General features: G+C 42.5%; 1 protein-coding gene across 4 annotated transcripts in view; it reads right to left on the bottom strand.

Moving 5' to 3' along the window:
• The window catches only part of HECW1 (HECT, C2 and WW domain containing E3 ubiquitin protein ligase 1), a 394,788-nt gene that overhangs the window by 176,950 nt on the left and 194,576 nt on the right, over positions 1 to 23,262 (bottom strand). For all 4 annotated transcript variants that reach the window (XM_073239079.1, XM_073239081.1, XM_073239080.1 and 1 more), the window contains one exon: positions 21,394 to 21,501. In XM_073239079.1, coding sequence (XP_073095180.1) covers positions 21,394 to 21,501 — 108 coding nt within the window. The remainder of the gene's footprint in view (positions 1 to 21,393; positions 21,502 to 23,262) is intronic.

The raw sequence follows: 23,262 nt of genomic DNA, 5'->3' as shown, positions 1-23,262 counted from the left end.
TGCTGATGTCCAGATGTCTGAGGTCAATTGTCACCCCCTGACCCCCACTTCCTTACTATACAAGGAGCTTGAAATCAACCCTAAGTTAAGATTTTTTAGGATATGAGTCCACCATCTTCTCAGTCTGCTGGCTTCCCAAATAAAGTCACTCTCCTTTCCACAGCACCCTGCCTCTCAACTTATTGGCATGTCATGCGGTGAGTGGCATGAGCTTGGGCTCAGTAACTATGTTTAGACATCATAGCATCCATCCTATCACATGAGAGGTTACTGCTTTTAAACGCTTAGTTCTAAGACTGCATCTGTTTTGATGTCTACCACCAGTCTGTTTCTTTTGTAATGTTCGTTACTTATTCATTGCAATTACTACCTTGGTAATGTGAAGGAAGACTTTGAGAAGTTATTGAACTATGTGGATAGTAAGCATACTTTCTAAACTCTAGTACACGTCAGTGATGACCTCTTTGCAATATGATGTGTTTTCCTTCAAAGCTCTATAGATGTAGGCAGGAAAAAATACGACCCTGGGAAGTCACACTTCTTGGGTTTGAATTTCAGCTCTGCTACTGACAATCTGAGACCAAGAGTAAGTCACTTAACCTCTCTTACCCCACGTTCCTTGTGAAATACAATAATACCTGCCTCGTAAAATGCTGGATAAGCAAATAACAGTTCTTAGAGGTCAACCAGGTGTTCAGCAAATATGAGTGAGGGTGATGATGGTGGCCAGACCATGATGCTACGACTCCATTTCCTTCTGGCATTTCGCTGTACAGAGAATGACATCTGGGCCATCCTCAGTTTTGTTCATTGGAAAGTGACCTGCTTTCCCCTGTTTACAGTTCACTGGAGTTTTTTTCTTTAAATTTGAAAAATGTACCCGGTCATGACTTAGTCCCTTATAGTCCTGGTGTTTGGAACAACAGGAGGAATCTCCAATTTGAGATCCTATCACAAACCTGGAAATGTGGCATCAGCTGTAATGTTTTAAAAAATAATGTTCAAAATTCTTTTAGTATCCATTCTAGCTATGCTCATTATGAAAAATATGAACAATAAAGAAAAGTATTTTAAAAATATAAAAAAGAAAAGTATGAAAAAATAAGGAAAATAAAGAAAAGCATTAAAAAGTATTATTTAAATATTAAAAAATATTTTTTAAAAGTACTAAAGGTGTCGTCACCATCCAAAAGACAAACAACAGCAAATGTTGGCAAGGACGTGGAGAAAGGGGAACCCTCTTATACTGCTGGTAGGAATATAAACTAGTTCAACTATTGTGGAAAGCAGTATGGAGGTTCCTCAAAAAACTAAAAATAGATATACCACTTGACCCAGGAATTCCACTTCTAGGAATTTACCCTAGGAACGCATCAGCCCAGTTTGAAAAAGACAAATATACCCCTATGTTTATCGCAGCACTATTCACAATAGCCAAGAAATGGAAGTAATCTAAGTGTCCATCAGTAGATGAATGGATAAAGATGTACGTATATATACACAATGGAATATTATTCAGCCATAAGAAGAAAACAAATCCTACCATTTGCAACAACATGGATGGAGCTAGAGGGTATTATGCTCCGTGAAATAAGTCAGGTAGAGAAAAACAAGTATCAAATGATTTCACTCATCTGTGGAGTATAAGAACAAAGGAAAAACTGAAGGAGCAAAACACCAGAAGACTCACAGAACCCAAGAATGGACTAACAGTTACCAAAGGGAAAGGGACTGGGGAGAATGGGTAGGAAGGGAGAGATAAAGGTGGGGAGAAAGGGGGCATTATGATTAGCATGTATAATGTGAGGGGTACTTGGGGAGGGCTGTACAACACAGAGAAGACAAGTAGTGATTCTACAACATCTTACTATGCTGATGGACAATGACTGCAATTGGGAATGTTGGGAGAACTTGGTGATGGGGGGAGTCTAGTAAACATAATGTTCCTCATGTAATTGTAGAGTAATGATACCAAAAAAAAAAGTACTAAAAGTGTTCTTTGCATATTTGAGAGTATAAACTTTTACAATGTTGTTTTTTTAACTAACATTATTTAAAAAGCATGTTCCGCTAGCATTTAGAACTTTATAATGTTCCTTGTTCTGTGGAATCACTGAATCAATTTGTAATTTGTAAATATTCCCCTAGTTTTGAAGATTGTGGCTTTTCCCTAAAATGAATGACTTTTTTGGAGATTATTTTTAGGTTCAAATTTGCACCCCAGGATAATGAAGCAAAAATTGCTAGCTACCTACCCAATGCCCTTAATAACAGAATCTCAGTTTTATTTTGGATGGTAATGTCCAGCTAAAGGACTGTTTTATAACCTCCCTAGCAGAAAGCATTGATGTTTGCCATTGTCGTTTGGGGATTTTTATTATATGCAGCTAAACCTAACTGATATAGAAAGTTTTCTTGACACAGAAGATATGAATGTTGCAATATTCTTCCTTATAAGATAGGAGTATTTTAAGGATTCTTCCTTTCTGTGGCCAAACTGCTTTCCAAAAAGCACTTTACACTTCTACTAGAAAACGTCACACTGACCAGCTCACAGAAACTTTGTTAACATTGAGCATTACCAAACATAAGCTTAAAACAGTATCTCATTTTTACCTCATTTATTTGATTGCTAGTGAGATTAAACATTTTTTTCATCAATTTTAATTAGCTAGTTGCATCTGTCTTTTTTCTCCACCGAACAGTAGTTGTGAAGACTTCCCTCAGCCTGGCTGACACTTGGTGCTTCCCTTCTGGCGGACTGTTAGATATGTCAACCCTTCCAGTGTTTCCCTGCAGTGATTCTGCCTATCTGTTGTCTTTTAAGCTCTTGGTGGACAATCTTAGTTCCATATTTGCCAAGGCATCTCACAATTGTCCCCATATTAGGTCTACACCCCCAGATGCAGTCTCAGCCTGATACCCACAGGTATCTTCTGGGTTAGGGAGCATGGAGGGACCTGAATAAAGCAGTGAGCCATAGAGCTAGGCACATACACAGAGTCAGTGTAGCTCAGAGTGTGAGTTACCCTGCCTGTAGGTGCCAGCAGATACAGCATGGAGGGGCCAGATGGCTGCATCTTGAGTTGAGTTGGGTGGAAGGAATGTCTAGGTAACAGGCATCCTGAGTAGGTGTTACTAGCTTTCCTTTCAAAGAAAATTATTCCAGTGCCTTTTAGTAAGAAAGATCAGGGAAATCATACACAATCTTGTATTGAATGCTATTGCAAGGGAGCAGATGAATGTTTTGAACTAAGAATTCATGGAAACCTTCAAAGCATGGCAACTGTCCTCCGAGAAATCCCCGATGAAGGCTGTTTTCTTTTCTTAAGCAAGTGTTTTAATAGCCTGTTCCGGTGTTTGGCAACTTGACAATTAACCAATCTTCCCTTTTGTTAGCCTAAATACTTCTTGTAATTTAAAACGATTTCCTATTCAAACTTGAAACAGATATTGAGTTATTTAAAATTTTTTCTCATTTAGGGGAGGGGTGTAAAGGGAAGTCACCCACAAGTATTAAAAGACATGCAATGATTTAATGCATAAATGATTTGTTGTATAGATTTTAAAAAATCATTCATCTCATAAAATTCCATGCTACTTTGCTCTGGTTTTGGTGATGGTTGCATTAAATCAATCTATTTAATTAACCCCACACTGAGTTTTTCCTAGAGGAAACTGGGTACTATTTATTTTTATATCACCAGTGTCATGTAATGCAGGGATCCTCTGTAAATATCTGTTGAAAAATGACTGAGGAACTATTGGTTTCATTTGATTGACTCTACTGCCTCATTATTAACCCGGGAGCAGGTACAATGTCCTGGTGGGCCCTAATTCTTCAGAGAACATGCATTTTTTATGACCTACTATTATATGACTGTTGGAACAGATCCAATATAGGTAAAGGACCACATTGTAGCTATTTTTGCTCTCTCTGAGAAAAGCATCAAAGCTCAAAGGTCAAGAAACATTCAAGGGTTGCTGGTTATTATTTCAAATACTTCATCTAAGGAGACCTATGGTAGTTCTAACGTTCTTTGCCTTTCCAACTTAAAATAATAATAATTCAAAAATCCCCTCAAGTCTGAGCCTAAGGCATCTCTGCCATAATAGTGTCATTGTTTATCCATGGTAATTAGATACATAGTAACAGAAGGTTAAGAAGCCAAATGATCAAAGAAGGAGGAGAAGTATGGGATGAATAGTTGGAAATCCACTTCTTGACTCACCTCTTTGTAACCTACTAATGAGTTACACAGACTCTCTGAACCTCAGTCTTAATGTAAAATGGCAATATTGTTGTCAACTCTGTACATTGTTTCAAGTACAGTTGTTGTTCAGAGCAAATGGAATAAGTGAAGCTGTGTACAGGAAGTGGTCAACATAGGAGTAAAACATATGAGATACTCTGCCAATAGGCTCCAGCAAGATTGTCATTCATGCTCAACAGAGCTGTCTTGCTGCTCAAGAACGTCCTAAAGGTGTCCAACCAGGTAGGAGGCCAAAATCCAGTCCATGCTCCACTCATCACAAGGTGCAGTTCTCGCCCTTTCAGAGGAAGAGGTCTACATCTCAAATTCTCACAGGTTAATGGTGGCTCTGAAATAGGTCTCCTTCTAACATTTTGGTTACTTTTGCCTGGTATATTATTGGTTTTCAAATTTGGGCAGGAGTGACTGGCTCCTTCACAAAGTGGACTACAACTGAAGTTTCTACCTCTATAAACATGTTTGTTTGCAATTATAATTTTTCTCTTGGGGCATGTGTTCAGAAAGTACAGATTACTTCACTTCACTTATGGCATCACTTAAAAATCCAAAATATTGTTAGACTTTTTTTATCCCTGTCATTTTTGCAGCATTAGTGGTCCTGCTGCAGCATTTAAGACATCCGAATTCAGGGATGGTAATAGACTTGTTGGAAGTATAATGTTCAATTAAGTTTAAAATTTATGACAAACTGGTCATGAGTTTTAGCATATGTTAATTAGGACTTCATATGTACCAGACCATTTATACAACTTTCTAATTCTATCCTCACAAAATCCCTATGAAGCACAGGTAGTTGTTAACTTTTTAAAAAAGTGCTTAGTACAATGTTTGGCATATAATAAGGCCTCACACAAATATTATCTATCATTCCTATTTTGCATGTAAGGACAATGAAGCCAAAATGTAAGGCCACTTATACAAGGTCACACACATAGGGCATGGCAGCTAGGATTTAAGCAAACACAGTAAGTTTTCATTGAGTGATTTGTCTTTTAAAAATTGTTAATAACTCAAGATTGTTGACAAGCCAGCAAAAGCAAACGTTCACTTCCAGTTACGATGTAGTAGGTAATTCAGAGAAGATCTTAAAAAGTTGGAAAAATACGGAAGTAAATATGCTTGAAGTAGGGTTGTCAGATAAAATACAGGATATCCAATTACATTTAAGTTTCAGATAAACAGGAAATAAGTTTTCAGTACATTTTTAGAGAATATGATATTATATGGGCCAGACATAGACTAAAAAAAAAAAAATCATTGTTTTTTTCAAATTCAAATTTAATTAGGGGTCCTGGTATTTTTTCCCCCCCTAAAACTGGAAATCCTAGCCTGAAGGCATCAGAGACCCAGTGAGACAATTAAATATCGAGACAAGATCCTAAAGATGAAAACTCAGATGAGCTCAGGATTTGGGCTTGCTGTTTCCCTATGGGAGGGCCTGTGTTGATCTTAAGAAATGCAGCTGAGAGGCTGGAAAAGTGAAACAAAATTAGGACAGACTTACAGGACTGCGGGACCAAACTCATGGGCTCAAGGTCTTATAAAAAGGGCTCTGATAAGTCCATGATTCAAGTTTGAATCCTGAACAGTGGAAGAGATACACTGTTGAGAAGTGAGATATATCATTCCTAGCCCTTCAAATCATTTCAAGTCTGGAAATTCAACTGAGGTTATTCTGAGTTGCTAAATGTAGTATAGGAAGAAATATGAATCCTTGAAGGAAGAAAAATAAAATTATTCTAAGCCTCAAATTATTTCCACAAGTTTTCATTTGCAAAGTCCAGTTCTCAATTAAAATTGACCAGGCACATGCAGAGACAAGGCAATGCAAAAAGAAATACCAACAGGAAAAGCAAGCATTATAAGCAGAATCAGCACTTCCAGGTATTGGAGGTATTAAGCTTTACTGAATATATCCTGAAAACATTCAAGGAAATAAAAGACAAGCTTGAAAACACTGGCAAAGAATGACGTCTGTGAAAAAGAACAAGACAGAAGTACTAGATCTGAAAAACTACAGTTTGAAATAGTGTACTCAATGGATGAGTTTAAAGCAGCTTAAACAAAATACAGAAGAAAATTTAAAGAATTGGGACACAATACAGAATGACGCATGCAGAGAAAAAGGATATGAAATATGGAGGATAAATAAAAAACACAGGTGATATTGGTGGGTGATCTAAAATACACGTAAATTCGAATCCAAAATGGAGAAGGGAGCGACAAGGGTGCTAAAGCTAAAAATTCTCCAAGAGTTATGAAAGACATCAAACTATTGATTCAAAAACCCCTATGAACCAAAAAGAACACAGCACTCAGGCATCACTGTGAAACTTCAAAAAGAACAGAAAAATCACATCATCAACCAATGAAGGAAAGAGCTGGATGGCTTGAGTAACAATTAGACTGACAGATGACTTCTCAACATTAAAAAAATAATGGAAAACAAAGGAATGACAGCTTCAAAGTACTGAAAAAATAACTGTCAGTATAGAATTCTGCAACCGGTAAAAATATCTTTAAGAAGCAGGTGATTACATCTATTCTTTCCAGACATTGCACAGATTGCGAGCACTGTAAATATCTGCACTTGACAGCAAGTTCTTAGCTATCCATATGTTACAATATCTGCAAAGCAGAAATGCCCAGATCTTAGGAACCAGTGTGTGATCAGAACTGATGAGTTAGACAGAAATCTGGATTAGCCCAGTTAGTGAAAGGCTTTCCATTATGAATCACTTATATGTGCAGAAAGAAACAAACTATATATGCAGTAACAGTCTCTCATAAGAACAATGAGCTTAAATAGACAATATTTCATTTATAAAATTGGTGTGAGACATATGTAAACTGTACTCTCAAAATCCAGAAAAATAATTTTAACTAAAGAAGCTATAATCACTGTGAAAGAGTCAGTCTCAACAGTTATGTCCAAGGTGTAACAGAAAGTAAAATACCTTTAAAAGCCCAGAGATCAAGAAGCAATGGAATAATAAGGTATAAATTAAATTTTGAGCCTGAGCTAAACATTTAGCTTCAGTAAGAGGAAATAGCAAGAGCAGTACTTTAAAAAAAATCATCAACATTAAAAACTTAGATCCTCCCAGTCTTCCCTACTTGGCAATAGGTCCATTTGCATTTTTTTGTTTAAAAATATGATTAAATGGATTTCAAGAAATAAACAGCTTAGAGAAAGGCTGTGACTTTTGATCAAAACAAAAGAAAGGGTGAAGGACTTCCTAATAAATGGAATTAGTGTTCAGTGACACAGTATCTAACATTGAATATTTCACTATCTATGTAAAGATTTAACAATGGAAAATTATTTTAATTTAAAACTGATATTGCCTGTTGGGTCTCCTTAAGGTAAAGTTTTAAAGTTTCTTATGCATGGGGCCCTGGTTTTGGACCAATGCCAGAATAAAGTGACCACCTTTTATATGTTTGTCCTGTTATAGTTAATTTCAGCATGCTGCATCCAAGAACTCATTCCAATGAAGAAAATCATATATAAGTTTAAAATCCATATTAAGTAGTACCAAAAAACTATGCTCTACTATTATCAGCCCTGGAAAGCATGGTGTTTTTACTTGGTACTCAAATGGTATTTTTTTAGTAAAATTCTCATTAGGGCAATAAATGAGTCTAACAGAAAAAATACTCTTATTGTTTTACAGAATATCATATTGATTAGCCAAAATTTTATAATTTGATGAAGATACTCTCTTAGTTGGATAGGCATTTCCAGAAGTGACTTAGAATGATGTATTATGGACTGGTTATATTAACTTTGTAATTTGAAAACATCTGAAACATACATTTTGAATAGACAGATGTTTGCATCCTTAAGTATTTCATATTTGCCTTATAAAAACTTCCATGTGGTATGGAGAAGACAAGTAATGACTCTATAGCATTTTACTACACTAATAGACAGTGACTGCAATGGGGTGGCAGGGGTGACTTGATAACACGGGTGAATGCTGAAACCACAATATTGCTCGTGTGAAGTTTTCATTAAGATTGTATATCAATGACATATTAATTTTTTAAAAAGTGATAAAGTCATGTTTCTCTAATAGCAAAATTATGATGGATTACTTGAGTGAAATATGGTAAATGATATATATTTTTTAACATGAAGAACTGTATATTATTTGACTAATTTCCTATTAAACAGCAGCAAAAATCCTGTTAATGCTTTCAAATATGGTACCACAGCACAAGTAGGAGATTGATCCAAATGAACTATTATTGAAATGACACTGGAACTTCACAGGAAATACTTATTTCATGGGCTAGAGGGCCAATTCTAAATTCAAAAACAATGCAATGAATGCATTTTGTTTCCTACTTCAGTACTGATTATTATCATCCCCAGACAAGTGTTTCTGGTCCCTGGGATCATTGCATGTGCAGCATCTGCTAAAAGGCAATTAGAGACTTCCTCTTCCTGCTAGGATAGAGTAATTGTAACAGATTAATGTCTCTGCTGCTAACTAGATAAACTGATTTTAAAACAAAGTGTTTATGGCACTGCAGAACAATGGAAGCAAGAACTACAGATTCAGGACAGGAGAGAAGACTGTGAGCTGAGCTGAGAGCCCTTTTCCCTGGTGGCAGAGAACCAGCAGAGCTGCTGGTGGTCATGTGGGGCCAGAGTGGCTGGAGGCTTCAAATACCCATCTGGTTTCCCTTCAGACATCTGTGAAATCCTGAGCTTTTAGGGCATGAGACTAAAACTGAGCCATGAAAACATCTGAAAAATAGAGCTAAAATCTTCTCTCTTGATACTGAGACCTGTCAGTGAGACAGTAAAGGAAAGGGTCCCTGGAGAGGGGTTGCCAGGAACAGGGGGAGCTAGAGGGAAGCTGAATTAGGGGAGACATAAGCTCATCTTCTCATGGGCCAAAGCGATCAGCACCCCCAGAAAGGGTTTGTCTCTTCCTCAGCTAGAAGTGCAAGGATATACTGGGGCAAAGGTGTAAGTACATGAAGGGCAGGGTTTTGGAGAATCTGCAGGTGAAGGGAGGAAGCATATTCAGCATTACTTTTAAAACGAACTCTTTATGGTCAGGGAGAGGATTTTGAACATTGCCTTTTAAAACTGGATTAAGGTGAGAACCACAAATGAATATCAGGGGCCTACTTGAGAAGATCTAACCGATGTACGGGTTTCATGACATTGGGGCAAGATATGTAATGAATGCACTGACGCAGTCAAGCAGGTCGGGGCTCTAGCACATGGCATTCAGGAGGCTGGGAGGGTAACAAAACTACTTTGGGCTGACTGTCCTGGCCCACACACTGACCTTAGGGATGGTAGTACAGGGCAGGGTGTACTTCTGGGATGTGGTTCCCTGACATTCCTGTGACCTTATTTAACAGGGATGATTCCTTACCAGCTCCAGGGGCAGCGCTCACACAGAAGTGGATGGAAAGAGCTCTCTGGAGTGGGCTTCTCTGGCAAGAAGTACAGGAATACACCCCAACAGAGAAGGCTGCTGGGTCCCTGGATCCCATTTCCTCTCAGGGTGCCTCTTGTCTCCCCCTGCCCAGTTTTCCCTTGGATCTAGAAGACATCATAAACTTTCTCACAATTCGATGCTTAGGACTAATTTAGTCATCTGCAGATGGAGCTGAATGACCATAGTTTTCTGTGGGAGAATATTGCAAGCTAGGGACACTCAGATCTGCAGTTCCAGGCCCTAGGAGAGCTCACCCATCATCTCGGCTCCCTAGAACATAGTTTCAGTGATGATTCAGAACCCATATAAAAATGCCAGGTGGTGGGGCATGCTACCTATTGAACTGGCTTCTGTTTTTTTCCAGTTGCAGCTGATTCTGAGCTGGGATTCATTAACTGGATGCTGGGTCTCTTTAAGGGACCTGAGGCCAAGAAAACAGCCTTTACAGCAAGCAAGTTCCTTTCCTGAAAATGGCAAAAAATATATATATATATATTGACATGTTTGGAATTTACTGGCATTGCTGCCATTTGGGAAAAACTCACTTCTGAGCTGGAGGTATTGATCTTGACTATTTGGCGGACTTGGGAGGCCATGCAGGAACAGCCTGCACTAGCAGACGCTGCGGCGGGGCCGGTCGGTGTTACGTCGGTTAGAAAAGAGAAAAAAGAAAAGTGAGGCGCCCCCGCAGTAGCGCCGGGCAGCCGGCAGGGCCCTCTTCCACATGCTGTCCAGCACTCGCGGACCTGGCTGAACTGGAAGCTTCAGCATCTTATTCAGGGCGGGCTCAGAGATGCGTCTGTGCCATATGACCAAGAGGGAGGCGTGTGGAGGAGGAGAGGCGACAAAAGACCCCCACGCACACCAAATTCAGGCTGTCGGTGTGGATGCACCCTTCAATAGCACTCAGTCCCAAATCCCTTACTTGAACACCTCTTCTAGATGGCAGGTATCACAGGCTTTATGAATTCTTCCTGCCACGCATCCGGCTTAGCTCCGTGTCCACGCCAGCGTGGATCTTCCCATATGCTTCGCCTTATCCTCCCATTTCGTGCAAAGGTCCCAGAGAACCTTTCCTGACTCCCTATGGTGTTCCAGGTTCCCGCCAGCTCTCCAGCGGCGGCGGTACGTTTGTCGCGCAGCCACCAGGACCTGCCGACAGGGGGCGCTGCAGGCGCTGCGCCCCGGAGGCCAGGAGGCGGGAGCGGAGTCGCAGACGCGCAATCCCGGGCAGGGCCAGCCCCGGTGGGGCTGATCTTTCAAGAGTCCAATTCCTGTAAGAATTTGCTTTGTGCGGTTGTAAGGTCACTGTGATCCCTTCTTCTGTGTCAAAGACCTGGAGCTTCCATTCAACTGGTTCTGAAGTTTCAATGTTCATTTTTGATAGTGAGTTCACCTGAAATGTATTTTTCCCCAATTTGGGAACTGCCTATGATTAGGCTGTGTAGGCTGCAGAAAGAGTAGGGTATAGCCACTGATTACTTTGACTATTACTGCTTTTCCATATTCTTTTTGCCTTCTCTCTTCTGAGGCTTTTTGTTTAAACATTGATACAATCCACTGTTCTCCCCAGAAAATTTCTTATTCCTTATATTCTTTTTAAATACTTAACTTTTCCTTCCTTAAAGGGTCAGCCAGACCTTCAAGGGTTAATTTTCACTAGAACTCCATGTTCTGTTACAGAAAATTCACACTATAGAATGAGGCTTTTTTTCAGAGGCATCTATTAATTAGTCTATAAAATGAGACAAGAGATGAAGTGGTTCAATGTAAGAAAGTCTCATAAAAAGGCTTTGAACCAATAGGTTCAAATTTTTAAATTCCATATAAAAATAGGAGTGTTTCCTAGATGTCACTCTCTGGTAGAGAATGAAGTACTTATAATTGTATTTTCCCCAAGGATATGAGATACATCGTGATTAAATTCCTCCCTTATAAGATGAGTTCTCCAAGTTAAGCCTATAGATCTTGAGCAACGAAAGAGATGGACCTCAGAGCTCCTTCTGGTGAAGCTGAAAAGAAAGACAATTAGCTCCTTTTTCCTTTTTTCCTGTCTTCATCCCTCACACAACAGCTGACAACCAACGGTGTGGGTCTAAATGCCAACCAGGTCTTGCAAAATCTGGTTTCCTGGGAAAGAGAGAAACAGGGCTTAAGGTAGCAGCTGCTACAATGGGTCAGGCATTGTTTGCATTTCCTAGATTTTGTGGGTGTTGGGGGGTTTTGCAGTATTCTTGGGTACCATATATCAATTTTGGAATTTGGGGAAAGTGGGACTGAAGTCTGGATTAGTGAGAACTTGTGAGGAATTTCTACCTGTTATATATTATTTGGACTCTGGACAATATAGTTGGCATCATTTGAAAATGGCCTTGGAGTTGACTTGGAGTTGGAGACCTGTCTTGGCTGATGTCTGAAACACCTGTGGGTAACCTTTGCAGACTCAGAAGCAAAAGAGAGAAATGTAAGTGGGGAATAAAGTAGAAAAAGGGAAAACTCCCCGCTTCCCACTGCTCTTCCAGCATTCATTTCCTGGGCCACATCAAGGGAGGAGGAGTTGCCACACTGACTGGTCGGATTCCCAGTGCAGACTGGGCCATGTTTACTGGACAGCGGAATCCTCTGCTTTAAAAGGTGGCACCTCTCTGCCACCTCCTTATTCCAAAGAGCTAGATAGGTCAATGGACTCTGTCTTCTCCTCCTGCGACCCTCTTGCCATATGTCTTGACCAGGGACTCCTCAGCTCCCTTCTCCCACCCACATTTCTGTCTCTTCCTCAGATGGTTCATGGGTCATCTGGGGAAGAGAAGATAACCAGTTTGTATAAATCCTATGCTTCCTGCACAGGAGTTCTGAGCACTAACTTATCTAATGCATTAATTAATTGAGCAAGTATGTATTAAGCTCCTCTAAGGGGAGATGCTACTAGCAATAAAAAAAATAATTTAAAATGGTATCTAGTGTTGAGATTATGGATGAATTTTACTAAATTATGGATGAATTTTACTTTGGTCTATTCCTCAAATTTTCTACAAGGAAAAAGTAAACTACTAAAAATGAGTACACAAATGGAAATCATACACACATAACAAATACACTGAAATGGACAACATTTATGTGTGAGGAAGTGATTGAAATCCTGGATAGCCTCTGTCTTCTGATTTGACTTTCTCTACAGCGTTTCATGGTGGGGCCTACCGAGTTTCCCACTCAGAATCATCTGCATGGGAGACAGGCCAGACATTAGCCATCTCGTCTTTTATTCCTCCGGTCAGGGATTTGCTAGCCCAGTGGCATCTGGGCTCCCACTTTGATGCTCACTTCCCTGCCAATCCCTCTGGGAGCTTAGCCCCCAGCACCGACTCCAGCACCAGAGTTCTAGCCAATGTATCACCAGTGCCCCACCCTCCATGGCACCAGAACTCTGCCTGAACCCCGCCTCAGTGGTGGGAGTGCTTCCTGCCTACTTAGACCTTATCAGGACATCGTGGTGGCTCAAAATAGGCTCTGAGGTTAGACTGCCTAGGCTTGAGTCCCAGTCCCACCACTTGTTTGTTACCTGTGGATCCTGCTGCCTCACCTTCCTGCACCTCTGATGTCTTATTAACAAAAAGGGAAAATAATGATCATCACCTAGGGTTTCCATGAAGATTAAATGGGGCTATACATGTGAGGTGCGCAGTGGTGACTGGCACATCGGGAGACTGCAGAGATGTCCGGTTTCTGCTGCTACTATTATCATGCCCCTATTCAGGACAGCAGCCTTGCCACAAATGATAGCCCAGGGGTCTTGTAAGCCATGCACAAATCGCCACCCCCTAGGATGGCTGCAGCCACCTTCATGACCATCTGCCATGTCTGTCTAATTGGACTCTGTGATAGTCGGCTTGCAATGCCCTTCAGACAGGGCCTCTCACCTGGCTGCAGGTCCAGACATGGCATCTCAATTAGGTCGGTCTCCCTTGTCTGTCCCACGTACCCTGCTGCTAAATTTGGCTTCTCTGCCCTCACTGCCCAGGCCTGTATGAGGAAGCTACTGTGTCCCTGTCTCAGGGAGAATAAGATGTACATGGTGCTCCCTCCTTCTCTTGTTGAGACCGCTCTGGAGACAGAGCTCTGGTGCTGCTCAGCATCCTGATTGTTTCCAGCCCCATGTGTCTGTGATTTTGAGTACAAGAGGGATGGGGAGAATGCCTTTTCATGGAGTTCTACTTTGACTCCACCACATCTGTATGCCTACATGCTTCCAGTTTCTCCTCGTTTCTTTGTGAGGAAAACGGGCGCTGTAGAGTGGTTGGCACAACACGTCTTCCTCGTCTCCCTGTCCTCTTCCTGCCCACCCTCACTTCCGGGCACCTTGTCCGTACTGGGTCAAGGGCTTCCAGGAAAGGCTGGTCTCAGTAAGTCTTCTCTGCATCTTGTTCCTTCCGCTCCTTATGGGCCTCCAGCCATCAAATGTCCCTTCCATGTCCTGCATCTCCAGTGTTCCCATAGGCTCTTTTCTGGGGCTGATGAGCACAGGCAGGTCAGCCTGGTTCAAATCCCGGCTGCACTGCCTACCACATCTGGGAGACTGGGAGACTAAGTTTTCTCCTCAAATATAATGACAATGGCACCCATCTCATGGTGCTCCCATCAGCAGGAAATGAAAGGATGGAAGCTCCTTGCGATGACATGGACACAGGTAAGCACTAAACAGGTGAGAACCCTTAGCTCTACAGCTCATTGCGCTCAGTCTGTATGCATGCGCCAGCCTGTCTCTATCCTGCTTCTCTGCTGCCCATCCGCCTGCCATCTTTCTCATGAATTCGTTGATTTTTTTTTTTTTTACAAACATCAGCACAGTTCCAAGTGGCAACCCTCTGCAGATGCACCTGGGCCCGTGTCTCCAGTCCCTTTTCTGGCACTCACCAGGTCGTGAGGATAGCACCTCCTTTCATAGTTTCTCCTCCCTTGACTTCCACAGCCATGTTCTTTTGCTTCCCTGGTGCTACAGCTACTATGGCTGCATAACAATCTAACTGAAAATGCACAGCAAACAACAGCTGGGTATTAGTATCTCTCAAAGCCCCAGGAGGTGACTGGGCCCAGCTAGCAGCTCTCTCGGGGCCTAACATGCTGTTGCCATTGGTAACAGCTGGGCTGGACCTCTGCTGTCGCCCCAGAAGGCAGCTGGACCAGTTGGGCTGGCCACATGCTCTCTCCATGCAGCTGTCTCAGGGCTCCAGGAAGCAGTGCTTTAAGGGGTAGGACTTGGGAGCCATCAGTGTCCCAGCACCTGAGCCTGGAAGCTGGCACAGTGTCCCCTCAGCATGGCAGCTCGCACAGGGTCATGGAGCCCACTCAGACCCCAGGGAAGGGGACACGGACCCTACCTCTTGATGAGAAGAGTGTCAAGGAGTTTGTGTCCACAATAAATCCTCCACATTGTTCCTTCTCTTCTCCCCTCCCATGTCCACTCCACCTGCTTCTACTGCTTTCTGGGACTCCATCCTGAGCTCTCACCTACCCCAGCCTGTCCCCCCAGTGCCTTTATACCTTTGTGGGTGCTGTCGCTTGCCTAGAATGATCATTCTTTTGCTTGGCCCCCAAAACCAGTCCTTCCCACTGGCCAAGTCTGCTTACGAGCTCCTCTTATCCATGGGTGGTGATCAACTCTGTGCCCCACGGCCAGGTCAGGAGCCCCCTTCCACGGACACAGGACGTAGGCAGAAGTATATATATATGACCCCCTACTAGAATGTGAGAGCCTTGGGTGGGCAGGCACTAAGCCTTCGCCTCTAGCTCTGAGGCACTGGAGCCCAGCACAGTCCCCAGCAGGCCTCAAGAACTATAGGGTTAACAGAGGCAGACGAAGGTGTATGTTCTCTCATTGAAATGGCAACCCAAGGTTAATCCAGAAATATTTCAGTTTGGGTTAATAGGGCCATTGGCCATTTCTCTGTGTTGATTAAGAGTTTCCCTCTCACTGGGAGACTGATGTACATCCAACTGGAAGCCAGCTCTATCTGTATTGCTGCAATCTGAGCTGAGTGACTGGTTATATCATTCTAGCTGCTTTCCATAATAATGCTTAGTTGCTCTTTGTTATCTAATGTGAGAGACTGACACCTCTGTGGACTGTAGACTGATTCTGATACTCCAGATGCAGTGGAATATTTGACATTAAGAAGAGACTGCACACCACAGTTAGGCTTGTTACACTTAGTGGACAGAAGAGGAGCCTGCTGCGTGTCTCCCCACTCCTCTGACCTGTCTTCCCCCTGAACCCCTGCCCTTGCTGCCCCACTCCCACTGTCTCACTGGCCCTGTTCAGTCAGAGCCACTGCACCCTTTAGTTGGCCTCCAGTGGCTCATACACTGTATGACTATCTCCAACCACTTCTCTCTGGTCTGAGGAAGAGTGAGTGGTTGTGTATTTGGTGATTGGATTCCTTCTTCTACCATTCCAGCAGGCTTCTCTCCATCAAGATTCTTTCTTTCAGGCTTTGTAAGCAAAATATGGAGGAACTAAGGAAGGGAAGAAGTGCAGAAGGAGTGTGACCTGTGATCAGGCTGGAATTGTGGAGAAAGTTAGGAAGGAGGGATGCCTGGAGAATTGTGTGGTGCAAGGACACGGAAAAGAGGAAAATGAATTCTAGGAGTATTGCTGTGAAATATGTATATTCTTTTCTCAAATTTTCAGAAATATAAGTAATAATGCAAGTCAACTGAAATTACTTTGTGATTGTTGGAAAGTTCAATTTTGACCATGATTTCCCAGGATAGTTTTAAACAGGATGAGCAATGGCTTCCGTGGAATTATATAATACAAATGACACAATAATGTAAATGTCCATTTCTTGAAAATATTTATAAGGAGCCATACTTGTTCCTTATGGAAAACCTGTGGAGCAGTGTGCATTGTCATAAGACTGTGTGTAGTCTCCCCAAGTAGACTTAAGACTCCTTGAGGGCTGAGAGCCTATGACTCAGATGCTTGTTGTAGAACAAATGGAGACATCTCCCTGGAAATCACAGAGCAGTGATCAGGAATGGCAGCCCACAGTGCGGTTGTCAGCCATACCAGCTCTAAAAATAGAGGAGTCTCGGGGAGAATATGCACAGATCCAACTAAAATGTGTCACCTCAGCCATCTGGATGGTCGACCTTATCAGATCTGTCTAATCGTAGAGCTGGGTAGCTTTCCGGCTCCAGCAGCACCTGCCCTCACTCTGCTGTGTTGCTGTAGAGGAGAAAGCACGTGCCAGAAATGCTAATGAGGGGAGCCAGTGATTCTCCCAGAGCTCCGCTTTCCCTTTGGTGCCCTTCATCTCCAACCATGGAAGCCATTCAATTCACAGTTGTCACCAAGACACCAACATGTCCATTCCCAGTGGAGAAATGCAAAGTAAAATGTGTCCTGCTCCAACCCCACTCAGAGCTGCACCACAATCCCTCACCCAAAGCCTTCTGCATGCACAGTGGACCTGGCCAAACCAGTCATGTGGCTGGTACTCACAGGGTGAATCAGTTCACCTTGGGGTCACCTGTGGGGGATGTACATTAACTTCATTTGTTAGATGGATAAACAGAATGGGTCACACCAGGGCGGACCCTGAGCCCACGTGCCTCTCACTCAGGCCCCCTGCCAACGGGTGGGGTGAGGACACAAATCTTCATGTCCTCCCACCTGCGTAAATATCACTTTGCCGTGCTTGGTTGGTGTCCTTAAAAACTCACAGCAGGACGAGGTGCTTAGATTGAATGTCATGTGTAATCAGGCGCCACTGTGTGTTTTTTGACTTTTGGATGATGTGATGGGAAAGGATTTGGAAATGATGTGCTGAAAAGGGGCTTGAGGGATGTTTTTCTGACAAAGGCAGGGAATGATGAGGTCTGAGCCAGCAGTTCTCAGGGTGTGAATCTGGGAGCAGGGCAGAGGAGGGGAAGAGGCTACATGTGAGTGACCAACCCTGAGGCGAGGCAGGAGCTGGTGACAGCCGTGCTGAGCCAGGGGCCAGAAGCTACAGCAAGGCAGAGCAGCAGGACTGAAGATCTCTGGGTCACAGCCAGATAGCTGTGAGAAGGCAGCGATTGTGACTGTGGTGTTCAAGACAGCAAACATGATGGGCCACGGGAGCAGTTGGAAAAGCAGGTCCCTGTGGGAGACTTCTGGCCCTCATCAGTGGCTATTCCAGGCACGCTACCCTTCTACCTGCTGATGGGGAGCTACAGGGAACGGGGGCTACGCATAGCAGGTTTGGGCCAGAGATCAACAAAGATGGCTTCCCTACAGAATCACTGCCTCTGGCCACTGTTTCTTGGCAATGCAAGCCATGACTTTGAGAGGCTTCTCGCAGGAACACACAGTCAGCAAGGACTGGTTTAACTCCACCTGCAGGCTTGAGACTGGCTGGCTGAGCATCACTGTGCTTATTAAAAAATAGTATTTGAGTTACTGTTATGACACAAATGACAGGATGGGTAAAGCTAAAATTTCACCAGTTCTTTCTTTTGTCAGTATTAAAATTCGCATCTTTACAGTTCTCACATTACAGCAATTATTCTATAGTCAAATAGCCAGACGCCCACTAGGGAAAACTTATGCCAGGGAATAGGAAATGACTCAGGCTTCACTGTCTTTTGTATTTTATTATGCATGGAACTCCTTGGGGAGTCCAGAAAATATCTGTTTTTGTATGTTACTAATTTGATGGTACTTTCGAAGTCTAATTTAGTCAGTCCTTTAAAAAACATGTATAAATCAACAGCAATTACCTAATTCTAAACTGAATCATAATCCCAAAAGAAATGTGCTATTCAGACATTATGGACTCCAGATAATCAGCAATATACCCCCACTGTCCTAAAAGGGAGAAATAAAGAGAAAAAATGGAAAGTAAAAATAATACCTCATTTATTTTCATATTTTAATTTAACTCCCGGGTAGAAAGAATGACCTGTTGTATTTTAACATTTAAAGTTGGGCCACTATTCAAAGTTTGCAAAATTACTTTTAATTTTATGAAGGTATGATTAAATTGCCAATTAGATTAGTGTGTTTATTACTAACTAGAGATGGCAAAGTCTTATTTTTTATTCATAACAAAACATTCTGCAATCGTTTGGATAATGACCTGGATTCTGCATTATTATTATGGCAAGAGGACCTTTGTGGCTTTGATGTGTTAATGAAGGACAGCCACTTGGAACATTTTGTACATCCAATATCTTTCTCTTTGTTAACTTGGCACATTTTCAATCACAATTTTCAAAAATGTGAACCATTTCATATTTTAAAAATATAAATTCATATAGCATATTATATACAGTTTTAGTGCATTCAGACTCCTAAACTATATATCATTATAGCATTTTAATTTATTTGATTTATATGTATGCCTTGAGTTAATGTCTAATCATTTGCAAGCTCAATTAAACTTTGTCTTGATGAATTTTGACTTTTAGAAAAATTACATTATATTTGTATAGCATAATACATTCTGAGTATATTGATCTCTCATTTGATATATTTGCAAGAATGTAAATACCCATCTTTTCAATTTCACTTTCATCCACTTTTCCAAAACAGATATTCTTAGTCTAGTAGATTTTGTATATTTTACAGGGCTGTTATAATAGCTTTCTAATGATATTTAAAGTGTGTCTTCATATGGCTGATGAAGACAATTATATTAAATTGTTTGTTATTTGGGGTGAATATGCAGGAAATGTTCTAAATGTCACAGAAATCTTGAAGATTTGAAAGAAATGGCACTATTGCTGGCTTAATTTATACACAAATCTCAATTTTTCACATCCACTCAAGCAGAATGAAGAAACAGTTTAATGTCATATTATCCTTAATACACATTTCCTTGACTCTGAAAACATAAGAATTTGCAAGTTGTGTTCATTCCTGAGGCGATACTGTATTTTGACCCTAATGGTGTGTATTTCTCAGTTAGAACCCCAAAGTGGAAAATGGGCATATAGTAAGGAAGGCCTCTCCCATCCATCTTCCTGTGGAGACTGGGGCGTTCTGTCTGCTTTTATGTCTAATGTTCATTGACAATCGAAGTTTTTACTTTTCTGTTCTTACTGGCATTTGCAAAGTCTTATTAGGTACCACTAGGGGGAGCCCATCTTTACCCCTAAATCAAGTTCACCCAAGTTCTTCCTGTTAAATGAATGTTTTTAGTGGTGTAGGGGAAGATACTGGTGTGATCAGGGCAAAGGAGGACGTGTTGGGAGGATGGAGAAGTAGGGTTGAGGGATGAGGGTGAGTTGTGCTGGGGCTTGGAAGCTGGGCAGAGAGGTTTCAGCTGACAGCTGAGAAAGGAGAGCCATGAGGCTTTGGGGCAGATGGTAGCAGTCAGGTTCAAGGCATTTTGTCTGGTATCAGTATGCAGGATGGATTAGAGGGGAGAAAAGCTAGAGCCAGGGAGGTACGTATTAAGGAAAAGAAGATCTCTTACTGGTAATTTCATTATGCCTAGCAATCACATCCCATGAGGTCAGTCTCCCCTACACCCAGCAGTGTCTAATCTCCTGACTGTCCACCCATTGTGCTTGCGCTGATTCAAAAATAGGGGCACTGGTGCCAGTCTAGGAGTAGAGACACGGCAAGGTTCTAGAGGGCCAACATGAGGCCTTTCATCTTCAAATCTATTTTTTGAATACAGTAGGTCTTACAAAATGTTCATTAAGTGAATAAAGGAAAATGAGGGTGAATAAAAATAGAAACAAAACATGCTAAAACATACAGGTTTTCTCAAACCACAAGTCAGATGATAATTGACAACTTTAAGTTTCTGGCCATGCATCATTTCCTCTGAGAACTGGGCAGCTGGAACACTGACTATTCCATTTCCTTTCAGAATACTGAATGAACACTTGCTACAAACAGGAGATGCATGAAGGGATCTGTGCATTTAGCACTCTCTAGTGCCCATGTGTGAGGGAAGGAGTTGTGGACCAAGGTAATCTGTGTGCTCCTCCAGCTAGCAAATGTGAGGCATATACAGGTATGTCCTCATGTGGAAGGCAATGCGCCGGTATGGGGACCTATACAGAAAATCCTTCCATAACTGTGAAAATGAGCTCTTTTCAAAGACAGAAGACAATTTTGGAAAATATCTCAATAAGATACATGATGACAAGTTTATATATCCAGAAATGCCAGTAGGTCGGAAAGCAAAGACACAGGCTGGCAGTAGTAATGTCTCAGCCCCATCCGGAGGAACAGTGGTCAGCACCGAAAATCAGGGAAAAGTGTGGAAGATCGCCAACATGCTGGGGCCATGAACCAGGAGTCCTGAAGGACTAGTCAAGCAAAGTCAAAACCAGACAACAGGATATAGAAGGGGCAATATAGCACCAGGGGAGCCATGAAGTGAAAGTTAAGGGACAAGAACCAAAAGGTCCTAAATCCAGAGGCTTATGAATGAACAGGAACCAAACTTTCCCTTGCAATTAAAGGAGTGGCCCTCTGGGCTAGTTTGGATGGCTGTTACGAAGCTCACCACTCACTATTTTTAAGCATATCATTAAATCTACATCTCTCTTTAACATGGCATGTTTCTAAGTGGAGGCAATGCTATGGAATAAAGAACAAAGCAATTGAAATCTGCTTCCTTCTGAGCAACAGGAATGGGAAAAGTACTCACGTTCCACAAAGTAAGAGCTGGCATCAATCTTCCAGATGATCTGACCCCGATGAGAACCATTGACTCCACGGTTCTTATAGTCCAGAAAGTTTTCTGACAAGACCTCATCTATATTTCCAGGAAGGAAAGGAAACAGTAGAAAATCATATCAGATAACAGCATATGCAGAAAAAAAGACAGGAGCAAAGGGTTTTAATGCCACCTCTAGCTCAAGAGAAGCAGCAGCACCTGGAATCATAGAATCAGAGAGCTAGAAGCATCCTCAGGTGCCCTCAGGATCAGCCCTTTTTAATGCAGGAATCTCTTCCCCACTCTGCAACACTCCTGGCAAGTGATCATCTAGCTGGTACCTAAACACCTCCAGAAACAGAGAAATAGTTCCTTCTCTGGCAGTTTATTTCATTTCGAATAGCTCTTACCTGTGTGAAATCCCAGCATGGAAAGCTTGCTCCTAAAGCTTCCATTAACTGTTCCCTACTTGGGTCTGAGAACGAGGCATAAAGAAAACATCCCATCACACTTTCCACTTGGGGTCCAGTTCTCTTGGACCCCACCTTATATCCTCTCTTCTTCAGCCTGGACACCCATTATCACTCACTACTTGGGATGCATCCATGCATTTATCCATCCACCCTCATGCACTGGGTGTTCATTTAATTCATTCCACAGATCTTACCAAGATCCAGCCATCTGCTGTGCTGAGAGGGGCAGTGGCCATGGTTGGGCAAAAACAATACAGTCCTTTCTGAACTACAGCTTGCAAACTATTGAGGATGCAGACTTTAAACACGAAGAAAAAAACCAAAAGTATTATTACAACTTGTGACAGAGGTTAAGGAGGAAAAGAACAGGGTGCTGTGAGGGGGAGTTACACGGAGGGAGGCCAATTGGGGTCATGCGTGCTTGAGGGATGAGAAGGAGCTGTGAGGGCGGAGACGGGGGTAGGCTGTGGGGGGCAGGGTAAGGCCCACTGTGGTGTCCAAGGACGGGGTGGGGAGAGCCTGCTGTGCGGGGTGCTGGGAGGGGCTGGTGGCGTGTGCTTTCTTCCCGTCCTGCCCTCTCTGTGCTCAGCACATTGCCTCCCATCAACGTCCTGCTTAAAGCTGGTGCCCCGGGAGGAATGCAGCTTTCCTGGAGAGGACAGATCCATGCAGGTGGAGCTGATTGCCTCTTCCCTGGTTCCAGATGACACGTTTTCAGTGTAGACCGAGACAGGGATGTGAATTTTACCTTGATGTTCTATGGGGCTCTTACAGTTTTCCTTCACCAGAAAGTAACCATCTGAACTGTGTGGATCTCAGACTGTGGGAAAAAACATGTTTGAGAGTCCAAATGCACTGCAATGGTTGGAGAACAGCCAGAACTCAGGGGTTCCTGAGGACAGGCCAGAGCCCCAGCTCTGCAGAAAGGGGCTGGGTCACCGCTGACCTTTCTGCAACTAAGATGCCTGAGGATCCCATCTTGCATCTGGCTGCCCTGGGAAAACAGGTGGGGATGAGCGGCAGAGAGGGCAGGGCTCATTGCCAAAGGACCAGCTCTCAAGGCCTTTGTGCCATTTTCCAATAGTGTCACTTCTACAGCTTCAGGCCCTCATCTGTAAAGTGGGAGTTGGTGATAATTCAGACCTCACTGGGGAGGATTAAATGAGACAACAGTAAATGTGCTGGTGGTGACCTGCTATGGTTGACTGCACAGTTTTGGCTGCCTCTCCTTTGGCAGAGGCAATTGGGCAAAGCAACACCATCTTTGCCTAATTAAAGGCAGGAGCTGTTTGTATCCTTTGGAAAATCACTTGTTTGCAAAATGTGCCTGTCTTTATATTCACAATGCGTGCTTAGAGCCCTGTTTGGGTTACTAAGGTGATTGCCT

This window comes from Manis javanica, chromosome 6 (assembly GCF_040802235.1).
Source record: "Manis javanica isolate MJ-LG chromosome 6, MJ_LKY, whole genome shotgun sequence".
NCBI lineage: Eukaryota > Metazoa > Chordata > Mammalia > Pholidota > Manidae > Manis > Manis javanica.
This window is presented reverse-complemented; position numbering and strand designations above follow the sequence as displayed.